Source organism: Neomonachus schauinslandi, chromosome 2 (assembly GCF_002201575.2).
Source record: "Neomonachus schauinslandi chromosome 2, ASM220157v2, whole genome shotgun sequence".
NCBI lineage: Eukaryota > Metazoa > Chordata > Mammalia > Carnivora > Phocidae > Neomonachus > Neomonachus schauinslandi.
Genome location: NC_058404.1, coordinates 165,479,940 through 165,494,027, shown reverse-complemented (window position 1 = coordinate 165,494,027; position 14,088 = coordinate 165,479,940). Strand labels below are relative to the sequence as shown.

The following is a 14,088-nucleotide window of genomic DNA, read 5'->3' as shown; positions in this document are numbered from 1 at the left end:
AGGATCTGGAGAGTTTTGATTTCGCCTCATGGTAAATTAAGCGTATGAAGCATACTCCTTAACTGAAAGGAAGGAGGCAGTCAAAAAGTAGAAGATGACTTTCTCAAGGCTGAGAAAAGAACAAGAAAGAGATTAAGAGCAGGAGTGGAAGAATTAGTCTTGGCCATGTGGAAAAATGTTGGGTATCAGGGAAGATTCCAAAAGAACTTGGGGAATTTCACAAGATGATACTTTTATATATGGAAGGGCATAAAAACTGGAGTTGGATCATTTGATCCAGCATTACATTTTTAGGATGATAAGGTTTTGTTCTCTAGTTTCACATCTGAGACTAAAAGTCGTATAACATCTTGCCCAAGATCACAGAGCAGGGCAGGCTGTGTCCTCTAACAGAGGGCTCAAATGCAGCTTGACTATGGATTGAGTGGATTTATGTATTGGCATAAACTAACTTTAAAGATCATCAGAGCACAATCTACATAAAAATTGTATGTTAAATACGTATTTCTTTTTTTTTTCCAAACATATACTACTGATATGTGTCTTTAAGACATTATTCTTATGAGGCAACATAGTATTTGCCAGTTTACAAATGTTGAAGAACTTTTCATTTGCTCTTTGGATTGACAGATAATTTAACTGCATTTGCTTATGATACCAACTTCAAAAGCAGAGGACTTCTACCTGTCTGATAAAACTGGAAGGATGCCAATATGGGCAGTGGATAAAAACTCTGTAATTCAAGCAAATTATCATTTTCCACTTAAAAATTAAATCTAAGGAAAACTAAAGCAGACGTAGCTGAAAGTAGACTATAGTGTAATATTTTTTTTGGCAGATATGCTAGTTTGGGGCACTCCACTTGATTTCCTTTCATTTCTAAAGACCTGGCTACTTCCAAGCTAGGTTTAGGAAGCACCTCCCCAAATTCATTTGAAATCAAGAAATTGGGTTGAGTACCCACTAATAAATTCACCATTGTCAAGTTCTAAAATCCATTCCATGAAGGCAAATTAGTCTTCTCATTGGTGTTACACTGCCAGACTTAATAAGAGAAACTTATTTATTCTTTTATTCAACAAAAACTCTGAAGCACCTAACAAGTGCCTGCCATTGTGTTTGGCCCCTCTAGCTATGGAAAAGTGATTAAGAACAAGCAACAGGCTGAATGTATGTTCCCTTTAACTTAACCATGAACTTAAACCACTTAAAACTGAAATAATATAGAATTTATTATTTTCCTGCAGATTAGGTTGGAACATCAATGATTTTGTCCTAGATTTGTCTTTGCTCTGTGTGATTTGGGATGTGGTTTGATTTAAATCCAATATTCCTTATACTAGGTTATTGCTTTTAGAATGCTTTATCACGAATGTGTTTTTTGCATTTATAAGTACCTCTATTTTCTGAGTTCAGAGAGAAGGTATTTTATTTGATATGCCAAATAACAATGTCAACTTGACTGGCACCCTCATAGCATTAAAAAGTGACATATCAATAAATATCTATACAGAGCATCTATACCACAAACCACTATTTATCTTTTGTGACATATTTATAAACATGTCTGGCATTTATAAATATAACTAGCATTTAATCTTCCAGAAAAGTTAGTATGAAAGCAGAGGTATAACTAAAACAACTAAAAAGAAGTAATTGCATAGATAACAATGAAAAAGCAGTAGATTATATGGAAAATGAAAACATAAATCAACAGTAAAATGTAATGGGAATGTTGAAATAGCCTAGAAGTTAAGCACAGAAAATTAATCAGATTCCCTTTAATATTCACTCAGTGCCTGTTATTATGCAAAACATCACTTATAAAATGAAAAAACCCAGCACTTATTAAATCTGACACAGTTTATAAAATTAAGAACAAAGAGCAAGACTTTTAAATTATAACATCAACCACTTATATGCTTAAACTGCAGTATGGTCCTAGAAATGAGAAAAAAATTGTATTTAAATAACTGATAAAGAAGTAAAATCATCAAGTATGTTATTCCAAATTTAATGGAAGAAGTATTTTAATAGATATATTGTTAAAAAGAAGCCCTCCCAGTAGAACGGAACTATTGAGAAAACTTTCTATCTCATCATAACATAATCAAAGCTTCCTCTTAATGCAGATGAATAATAATCTATAAAATAAATGGAACAGCTATTATATTAATGCTCAAAACTCCCATTAGCTTCAGTACTTGCAACCTAAAAATGGACACCAATAATTGCCAAAGAAATTAAACTTAAAAACAAATAACTCTCACAGACTACATGAGCAACTTAAAATTTCTAGGCATTCCAGACCTACTTTCTTATTCCATACAACATGGGAGAGAAAATAATGTTGCCTGAAATTTTATATCCAAGTGATAGAGATGGAGGTAGGTGAAGAGTAACTCAATCCACTGATAGGGCCTGAAATTCTGTAACAGGTAAAGCTAATGTTCACTTTCTTTTCCAAATCTCTCAATTCTAAAGCAGTGTGGTATTTAAGGGCATGAATTTAATGGTCAGATAGATCTGCATTCAACTATACTTATGAGCTAGCTGTGTGAGTTTGGGCAAGTAACTAACTTCACTAAGCCTTAGCTTTTTCATTAGAACAATGAGAATTAAAAAGAGACCCTAATCATAAAGTTTGAAGGTTCCATGATAGAACATCTGTAAAAAACTTAGCACAATGCCTGACACACAGTCAGAGCTCCACAGAGGCTAGGGAGTTTGAACGGAAGTATTACTGTAACAAGCACTCCTAAAGAATTTCAGGCAAGAGCATACTTTAAAAGAAATCTGTATTATTTATAAACATCTATATCTACGACATAGATATAAAGACATAGACAATTTACATTTGAATGTTCTTCATGTCAATTTTTAGGAACGTATCTGTTACAAGCTAAATCTGTTAGGGGATTCTCTTAATTGTGGTAAGAAGGAAGTTCTCACTTACCTTGTCATTCACTACACTCTTCCCATCCCAAGCCCATCCTCTCTTGGTGAAGTAGTTAACAGTTGCAAACTCAATTAAGGCCGAGAACACAAATGCATAACAAACAGCAATAAACCAGTCCATGGCAGTCGCATATGCCACTTTGGGGAGGGAGTTCCGTGCACTGATGCTTAGAGTTGTCATTGTTAGAACAGTTGTTACTCCTGCAGAAAGACAGGAACCAAAAACATCAACAGATATTAGCAAGGCAGAATTGGAAATATTCTTTTTTCAAAGCTACTTTCACTGCCAGTTCTATCCATTAAAAAAAAAAAAAAAAAAAAAAAACTGGGAGCGCCTGGGTGGCTCAGTCGATTAAGCGTCTGCCTTCGGCTCAGGTCATGATCCCGGGGTCCTGGGATCGAGCCCCGCATCGGACTCCCGGCTCAGCAGGAAGCCTGTTCTCCCTCTCCCACTCCCCCTGCTTGTGTTCCCTCTCGCTGTGTCTCTCTCTATCAAAAAAAAAAATAAAATCTTAAAAAAAAAAAAACAAAACTGGAAGAACAGTGCAAAGTTAATCATCACAAATGGCTATTATAATTCTTGAAGTAATCACTCTGAAATGCCTTCAGTTTTCATTTTTGTTTGTATGAATCTCCTTTTTCTCTCTTTAATGTTGCTAAGGTGAAAACAACGGGTGATATTGAGAGTGGAAATTCCTATGAGGAAAGCAGTTACTTTAAACTGATCCACTGAGCATTAACATTAATTTTTTTAAAATGCTACACAAAGCCTGGCATGAATTTGTTCATCATTTATTTAAATCATTCTCAGCAATGGACCAATCATCCACACCAGTGATCACAATGGAACTATGATTAAGAAGTTCTTTATTCTAAGTATAGCTACCTAAATATGAAATTAATTCGGATCACTTGGCATTGTGAGGACAGAATTTCTTTCATAATGAAGCTTAGAATCTATAGAAAATAAAACAAGCAACTAAACCTCAAACTTTATAAAAATGCAAATCACTACCTTTAAGGAATATTTTATGCCTCTGTTGGTTTAGAAAGTAATTTAGTCCCATTCATTGTAAAGCTTTTCTGCCAGTAGTCAGGGAAGTCACAATAATTAAGTAAAAAGAAAGCACTAACTCAGGAGGTAAGTTGCAATATCAGCTGTCAAAATGTCTGCAATTACCTGTTTTATCAGAGATCCAATAGAAGTTTAATTATGTACATAGTGAATACATTAAATTAAAAGAGAGTTAAAATGTTAAAGAAATGTCCATTCATATATTAAAGTTTTATTGTGTTGTATTTTTTGCTTTCCCTTAGGATAAATAGGGCAGCTTTTTCTTCTCATCTACAATAGAGTTAGTAATTCAAAACAGCAAAATAATCCTATTTAATCATGCGTTGAATGCATCTAGGAATATAATGGTAGTAGCAGGAACAAAAGGTAGAAAAATAAACTTAGTTCACCTGCTACTAAGTCAATATTAAAAAACACATCTACAGAAACACATTGCCCTTTCATGCATCAAACTGAAAGGTTTTAGATCATGAGGATGTTTTATTTTGAGAATTTGGTACAGTAGGATAATTAAATAGAAGACATGACAGATACAACCACACACACCCACACCCGAAACCATATCCTCCTCCAACCCTATACGCACGCCCACGTGCGCGTTCGCGTGCACACACACACACAGTATAGCAATGCAAATGACAAATCAATATATGAAAATATACTTCACTAGCAGTTAAGGAAATACAAAGTGATAATGACATACCTTTTTAAAACCATATAGCCAGCAAAATATTAGCAAACTTTAAAAGATTTATACTAGTAGTATTGAGGGGCAATGGACATCCCCTCTGAATAAGAATTACAAATTGGAGTCATAGCAAAGACACTGTTACCTAATCCAAAGTCATAAAGATTTAGGCCTATGTTTTCTTCTAGGAGTTTTATACTTTTAGCTCTGACATTTAGGTCTTGGCCCGTTTTGGGGTAATTTTTATGTATGGTGTGAGGTCGATGTCCAAATTCATTCTCTGGCTTGTGGATAGCCAGTTGTACAAGTACCATTTGTTGGAAAGACTTTTCTTTCCCTATTGAATGGTGTTAGGATTGTTGTTGAAATCAACAGACCATACCGTAGCAACTTATTATATATGTCTCCTGAGGCAAGGGAAACCAAATCAAAAATAAACTACTGGAACTTCATCAAAATAAAAACTTCTGCACAGCGAAGGAAACAATGAACAAAACTAAAAGGTAACCTATAGAACAGGATAAGATATTTGCAAACAACATATCTGATAAAGGGTCAGTATCCAAAAATATATAAAGAACTTATCAACTCAATACCCCCCAAAATGGGCAGAAGACATAGACGTTTTTCCAAAGAAGACATACAGATGGCCACCAGACACATGAAAACATGCTCGACATCCCTGATCATCAGGGAAATACAAATCAAAACTACAATGAGATATCACCTCGCACCTGTCAGAATGGCTTAAATCAACAACACAGGAAACAACAGGGGTTGACGAGGATGTGGAGAAAGAGGAACCCTCTTACACTGTTGGTGAGAATGCAAACTGATGCAGCCACTCTGGAAAACAGTATGGAGGTTCCTCAAAATGTTAAAAATAGAACTACACTATGATCCAGCAATTGCACTACTAGGTATTTACCCAAAGAATACAAAAACACTAAGTGAAAGAGATACATACACACCAATGTGTATGTACACATTGTGTATGTACAGCATTATCTACAATAGCCAAATTACGGAAACAGCTCAAGTGCCCATCAACCAATGAATGGACAGAGAAGATGCAGTGTATATATATAATGGAATATTCAGGCCATAAAAAAGAGTGAAATCTTACCATTTGCAACAAAGTGGATGGAGCTATAAGTCAGAGAAATAAGTCAGTCAGAGAAAAAGAAATACCATGTGATTTCACTCATGTGTGGAATTTAAGAAACAAAACAAACAAGCTTAGGGGGAAAAAAGAGTGAGACAAACCAAGAAACAGACTCTTAACTATAGAGGACAAACTGATGGTTACCAGAGGGGAGGTGGGTGGAGGGATGGGTGAAACAGGTGACGGGGATTAAGGAGTGCACTTGTGATGAGCACTGGGTGTTGTATGGAATTGATAAATTGCTGTATTGTACACTTGAAACTAATATTACACTGTATGTTAACTGGAATTTAAATAAACACTTAAAAAAATCAACTGACCATAGATATATGGGTTTGTTTCTGCACTTTCAATTCTATTCCATTAATCTGCACATTGATCCTTATGCAAATTTCAGACTGTTTTGAGGACTATAGCTTTAGAGTAAGTGTTGAAATTGGAAAGCTTGAATCTTCCAAATTTCTTATTCTTTTTCAAGACTGTTTTGGCTATTCACGGTCCCTTGTATTTCCACGTGGTTTTATCATAAATTTGCTCATTGCTGCAAAAAAAAATTGTTGGAATTTTGATAGGTACTGTATTTAAGCTACGATTTGGGCATGATGGCCATCTTAACTATATTAAGTCTTCCAATCCCTGAACATGGGATACCTATTTAACATTTACACACACATATATATATATGTAATCTATTTAGAGCTTCTTTAATTTCTTTTAGCAACGTTTTATAGTTTTCAGTGTACAAGTGTACAAGTCTTTCAACCTTTAAATTTAAATTTATTTATAGGTATTTTATTTGGATGTTAATATAAATGGAAATATATCCTTAATTTCCTTTTCAGATTGCTCATTGTTAGTGTATAGAAACACAACTGATTTTTTGTGTTGGCCTTGTACCCTGCAACTTTGCTGAATGTATTAGCTCTAATAGTTTTTATGTGGTTTACTAAGGGTTTTGTATATATAAAATCATGTCATCTGTAAATAGAGTTTAAATTTTCCTTTCCAAACTGGATGCCTTTTATTTGTTTTTCTTACCTAACTGCACTGGCTAGAACCTGCAGTATAATGTTGAATAGAATTGATGAAGGCAGACATCCCTATCTTGTTCCTGATGTTAGCACAGAAGCTTTTAATCTTCACCTCTAAGTATGATGTTAGCTGTGGGCTTTTCTTCTATCCACTTGTATCAGGTTGAGAGAGTCCTTTTCTCATGCCAATTTGTTGGGTGTTTTTATCATGAAAGGATATTATGTTTTGTTTTTTAGTGTTTTGAGATGACTGTGTATTTTTTCCATACCCCATAAATCTGTTGTTTACATTAATTGATTTTTGTATGTTGAACCAAACTTTCATTCCTGGGATAAATCCCATTTGGTCATCACACGTAATCCTTTTTATATGTGGCTGGTTTCAGTTCGCTAGGATTCTGTTGAAGACATCTATGGGGATATTGATCTGTAGAGTTGTTGTTGTTGTTGTTGTTGTTGTTTTTTTGTTTTTTCACTTGTTATTTCTTCGTCTGTTTTTGGTTTTCTCGGTAAATGGTCCCACAGAATGAGTCAACAAGGTCCCTCATTTATTTTTTCAGAGTTTAAGAAAGAATGGTGTTAATTCTTTTTTCAATGTTTGGTCAAATTCACCAGCAAGGCCATCTGGCCTTGGACTTCCACTGATTTTTTTGTTGTTGCTCACCTCATAGCTTTCCTTGTTATACATTTGCTCAGACTCTTGAGTTATTTTTGGTAATTTATTGTTTCTAGGAATTGGCCCATTCTAGGTTATCTAATTTGGGGGGGGATACAACTGTTCACAGATTCCCTTAGAATCTTTTTTATTTCCATAAAGTCGGTAGTAATGTCCCCTCTTACTTCCTAAATTTAAAAAGTTTTGAGTTTTCCCACTTTTTTCTTGGTCAGTCTAGCTAAACCCCTGTCAATTTTGTTGATCTCTACGGTAGTGTGTTGATTTTCTCTAATGTTATTTGTATTCTCTATTCCATTGATCTCTGTCAAATTTGTATTAATTCCCTTCTTTTTGCTTTGGGTTGTGTTTGCTTTTACAGAAGCAAAGGCAGAAGCAAGGAAAACATTTGCCTGTAAATGCTTTCAGTGGCATCTCCCCCGTATCAACTTTTGCACTAGGGAATTCTGAGTCAGGTAATATACAAAGACAAGCTTTTTGCAAATGTCTTCCAGAAAGACACCATAAAGTGATGACAATACTTTGTGAAGGAACTCCACTTTCCTTCCCCTAATACCAGGAGACTTTTAGTTGGCATGTTTTACTCCACCATTTTTGCTGGTATCTACCCTAAGCCCCAGCAATTCTCCTAGATGGGGCAGAGCAGTATAAGATACTGGTTAACAGTGTTGCTATGTCCTCAGATGGCCTCACAGTCAGATGGCCTGGGTTTGAATCCTGACTCCGTTACTTGCTGTTTATGTGACTTTGAGCAAGTTCCTCAACTATTCTCATTACTTCCCTAAACTACAAAACAGAATTATAAACTATACCTTCTTCAGAGGTGTGTTGTGAAGGTTAAGTATGCATTTGGCACAAAGCCTGGCACACTATAAGTATTCAATAAATGTTAGCTATTTTAATTCTTCTTGTTTTTGTTGTTATCACTACTGCTATTATTAGAAATCTATGTTACTGAAATGACAATAGGAAAATATGTAACGATAAATGATACACAAGCCTTTTTACATGAACACAGTTGTAAAAGTAAAAAAAAGTGGCAAACACTGGCATATTCATTGATTGGGAAATAGTTTAATAAATTGTTGATTACCTACACTAGTAATACCACAACAATATTACAGAGAGTTAAGCAGGGTTATTCACTGACTACAAATCTACCTACAATACATTTTGCTTAAAAACATTTCATGATTCAATTTTCCTGAAAATATAAGCACTTGGATTTGTGTATCAGGATAGATATACCTGCATGAACTTAGCAAACAAAAAATAAAATAAAAAAGGAGACTTCAGTTATCACCGTGGGGAGAAGGTATTTTGTGGTTTGGATGGATTAAATATAAAATGGACTTATGACTGATTTTTTATTGTTTTATTTCTTTGGTATTTTACCAGGAAAACATGAAAAGATAAAATCTGTAAGGATATAATCTAAGATGGTAGTATTAGTTACTTTGGGGAATTAACATTGAAGGGAATCCATTTTTTCTTTTTTCCCTACAGTGAACTTGCTTTGCTTTTGTGATAAGAAAAAAAAAATACAAAATTTTTAATTTAAACAAGGGCTACTTGATGACATTTATCATTTGCAGTTCAAGTGTGAATTTCTGGGAATGACTGATGGATACATTAATGCTAATTTAAAGAAAATCTATCAAAAAAATGCAAGTTTAAATTATGGCAAACCGTAAATTTAATTATGATTCTAATTCTACACTGCTAGTTTAAAATTAGATCTGATTTTAGCCATTCAAACCAATAAAATATTATAGCAATTTCAATATCAATCTATCTACTATGAGGCTATTTTTCACCATATTCAAATCTTCCCCATATCTAAATTTTATTTTCTTTCATCTGATTTTGTAAATTTGGGAATAAAATTGTTAACATTGACTATAAGTTTCTACCTCTTTTCCTCCTTCCCCCCCCCTTATTTTTTCCACTGGAAGGATGTGATTCTCATACTCCAGCTTTTCTGCCTGCTAGTTTAGCTTTGCCTGTTCCCATCACACTATAATAGAAAAGCTGGGCATTAAATAAAGAGGTGCACTTACCTGGAAAGCTCACAGACCTTCCACATGCCCGCCCCCCAACAATGGGCATTTTTCTATACCTACTAGGGCCTCCAAAAATGAATGTTCCCACATTTCTTTAGCAGACTCTTTCCTGATCTCCTCAGTGTGACTGCCATAGTTCAATGCTTCCTTGGGAGGCTTCAGTTTCCTTTTCAGTAAAATAAAAGGCAAGTATCTTAAAGTGCTTCTAGCACTAAAATTCTATGCATATTTGTGAAATACGTGACCATTCCCCATACACAGGCAATATCTCGCATACAGCTTTTTGATATTCTCGTTTTATTCTATGTTAATATTTCTTATTTCGAAGTGTAGGTGCCAAAACCTCGACTCATCCTAGCCGAGCAAATAGTGCCAAAGTGAAGGAATGCTAAGTGCTGGGTGCAACTATGCTCCAGGAGAATAAAATCAAATCAGGGGAAGTGACTGCAGCACAGAGACTGACATCGTGAGCATCATGGCCAGATGCCTAAGTCTTAATCTTGTGATCTTGGGGACATTCCCCAGCCCCTTTGTTCCACAGTATCCTCATTTGTGAAGTGAGGATTAAGAATAGCATTTTCCAGGGCGCCTGGGTGGCTCAGCTGGTTAACCATCAGACTCAAGATTTTCGCTCAGGTCTTGATCTCAGGATCATGAGATGGAGTTCTGCATCGGCCTTGAGATTCTCTCTCTCTCACGCTCCCTCTGCCCCACCCCCGCTTGCTCACGCACACACATGTGCTCCGCCTGCCTCTCTCTACTAAAATAAATAAAATCTTAAAAAAAAAGAATAATGTTTTCGTATAGTGTTGATATAGTGACCAAATGAGTTACTGCATGTAAAGCAGTGCCTCTATTATAAAAAGATACCTCAGTGCATGTGCAAAAAAAATATTACCCTGAAAGCGAAGTCAAGACAAAGTTAAGTCAGAGAAATAAAATGAAATGAACAGACCTGTACCCCTGAAACAAATAATACATTATATGTTAATTTAAAAAATAAATGAAATGAAATGAAATAAAATACAATCCTCCTTTAGATCTTTATCCCCATCAAATGCTTGTGCATGCATGTTTGTGGTTGGGGTGTGGGGTGGAAGTTAGAAGTCTCAGAAACCAAACAGGCACAAAAACTGCAATAGAACACAAATGTAAAATTGTTTGATACCACCTGCTGGTTACTGCTAGAAATGGCAGGAAAAAACAGACATTCTGATAATACCAGTGCTAGATTTTTTTAACACTTACAAATAGAGTATGAGTGAATTATGAAAGGTTACAGTTTTATTTTATTTTTAAGGTTGCAATTTTAACTCATAACTGTGCTACATCTGAATGATAAAAACATTGAAACTTCATGTTAGAGACAGAAATTACAACTTAGATGCCGTATCTTGTCATAAAACCTAATTAAGTCAAACTCCATTAATTTAAAATTTGTAAGAATTTAGAAACTATCAATTAGAATCTAGAAGAAAGTGTTTGAAAGGGTACTTTTAATGTGCACAATACTGTGAAGGATTATATTTTTTTTCTTTTGCTTACCTGAATGTATCCTGGATCTAATAAATTTAAAACTCATATCATTCTACTCAATCCTTTTCTTCCTGAAGCCCCTTTCTCAGTGAAAGGTCCCAGGCACCTACGATCTAAAGCCATTTTCATATTAGAAGATGAAGTTGCAGTGACATGAATATTTTCTCTATTTGGGTAATTTGTCAGTCTAGGCAACATACTGTTTCCTCTATCTCAGATCCTTCCTTCTTACTAATCCCTCTTTTTAAACTTAGCTAATTCCTATTTCTTCCCTAAGTAAATTACTGAGTGCCTACTAAATGCCAAGTATTTTTTGGGCACAGGGAACACACCAATGAACAAAAGAGCAAAGATTCCTGCACCCTGGGAGCGCACATCCTGCTAAGGCTGCAGTTTGCTCATTCTGCAGGATTTCACCCCTAAAGGCATCTGTGATCTGGTCTTACACATACCTCTATCAAATTGTGTATTTCTTGAATTTTATGTTCGTTTACATGACTGTATCCCCCCAGGAAACTATATGGAGTAGAGCCCTGTTTGTCTTCTCCCCCAGTGGTAAAAGGGTGCTCAGTAGAGAGTAGGAGGTCATTAGATAGTTCTGAAATGAATCAATAAATATTTACTGAAACTACTTCTCCAATGATCTGCAATTGATAAGAATTAATTTATTAGGATAACCATAAGAAAATTATTCCTTCTTTTCTACTGCAAGTATGTATTTCGTCCTCATTTTGTGCTGTACATGGTAGAGCTTAAGTGGAATGTGAGCAAAACCAAAAAAGATAAAAGATATTATTTAAAAGAGCATAAAGAAACCTAACATCACAATGGGGCAGGGTCTATGATGAACTGTAATCGGGTTATCTACCTAGACTGGGAATTTGAGTTAGGCTTCTCTAAGGAAATAAGGGGAAAAGTTAAAGCAGTCACCAGGCAAGGGAGGAGGATAATGCTAGACTGGGGAAAGAACAGCACAGGAAGCCAGGGGCATGAGGAAACATGGCATTTAAGAGGAATGGAGGGGAGCCTGGGTGACTCAGTCATTAAGTGTCTGCCTTCAGCTCAGGTCATCATCCCAGGGTCCTGGGATCGAGCCCCGCGTCGGGCTCCCTGCTCAGCAGGAAGCCTGCTTCTCCCTCTCCCACTCCCCCTGCTTGTGTTCCTTCTCTCACTGTGTCTCTCTCTGTCAAATAAATAAATAACATCTTTAAAAAAAAAAAAAGAGGAATGGAAAGAAACCTGCAAGGTGTGAAGACGGAAGATGAGAGTTTCGTGGAAGATGTCCTTATCCATCTCCAGCAATTCATCAGAATGAGCATTTAAGTGCCTCTACCAGTGCATGATGCTTTAAGCAGCATCTCTTCCAGGTAAGAAAAAAAAATCTTAGCTGTGTCTTTCCGAATGTGCCTGTTTCTTCACAATTTGGGATGACAGTTTGCCTGTCATCTTGATTCTCCTACAAATGCAATAAAAGTCTTTAATTTTCAGTTTGTTCAGCTTTTTCTTGTTGCAAGGATGAAAGTGACAGTTTGTAAGCTCTTCACATGTCAGTGCTGAAACCTGAAGCCCAGTGCCTTGATGTTGATACAAGATTTTTTATAACAAGATTTTTTAATAGTCAAATGTCTCTTTTTTTCTACTTCTGAATTTCTGGTAATGTTCTGGGTAGTTGAGTTTGACAGATAATCAGAAAAACTGGGGAATATTTCACAATCAATATAATATAGGCAACCTTCTGGAACTGATGTCAGCAAATGACTGATAGTCAACAAGGCAAATTCATAGATCTCTGAATTTGGCCAGCATAATTAAATTTGAAACATAGGTGCTCTAACAATCCACTGTGTTCCTGCTAGCTGAATCTTAGAAGGGGAACTTTGAAAGCATATAAAGATGAATCAAAATGAATTATAATATGGGAGTATTGCTATAACATTGCTGTATCTGCATCATTTTAAAATAACTCGTGAAAAATAGAAAAATTCAAGAATTCAACCAAGTTTTTAAACCTTTGTACCTGATTTATTCAATCAGCTTGCCTAATATTCTCCACACACTGCCCCCGCCAACACACACACCAACTGGCTTGATTGTATTTTTTGGCAAAACTATTACCTATGAAGTTATTATTTAATTATTTAATACTTTCACCATAGTCATAATCAAAATTATATTTTAAGATTGAAAGTAAGAAGAAAGTTCGTACAATAATGGTACTGACCCTAATTTAACATGTATGTACACTGTTAAATTAGTAATAGGTTAAAAACCTTCATGGATATAGACTAAAATTTATTTGCAATCATTACGAATGTGAATTACATACATGAAAATGTATATGAATGTTCAGGAACTCTGGGGAATCAGGAGTGGAGCCTCAAGCTATAAGGATCAGTTAATATTCCAAATCTAGATTGAGTGCCCCTTCCATGTCATCAGAGAACACCCTGCATATTCCCAGAATATTATATATTGTAATATATGCAATTGTTTACCTTCCTACCTCCTCAAACAGTCTGTAACCTCTACGAGAGTAACGATCATATCTTTCTTGTTCACTTTGTATCTGAAAAGTCTAGCATAGTGCCTGGCACATATTTTCAAGTTGAATCAATGAATATAGTTTATGAAGCAAATACAACTATTTGTGTGTATATAGACACAGAAATGAGTGGGTATATCTGTGTGTGTTTGGAGCTAAATACATAAATACATAAAAATAGCCTGATGCCAGCTATTTTTTCTAGAATTCAATAACTAGGGAAATGGATGCTGTGTAATATTTAAGATTATAGCAAAGTATGACCATTGCAAGAGTTTTATGTAAACATTTTATGTGCTAAATAACCCTATTCAAAATATTGTATATGTAAGAGTGTGTATATAGTATATAGAGTAT

General features: G+C 35.2%; 1 protein-coding gene across 3 annotated transcripts in view; it reads right to left on the bottom strand.

Moving 5' to 3' along the window:
- GABRA2 (gamma-aminobutyric acid type A receptor subunit alpha2) overlaps positions 1-14,088 on the bottom strand; it is a 118,099-nt gene that overhangs the window by 8,877 nt on the left and 95,134 nt on the right. For 2 of the 3 annotated variants that reach the window (XM_044912723.1, XM_044912725.1), the window contains exon 8: positions 2,957-3,159. In XM_044912723.1, coding sequence (XP_044768658.1) covers positions 2,957-3,159 — 203 coding nt within the window. Of the gene's footprint in view, positions 1-1,161; positions 1,165-2,956; positions 3,160-14,088 lie in introns of all 3 variants that reach the window. The other variant, XM_044912724.1, reaches the window with a different exon arrangement.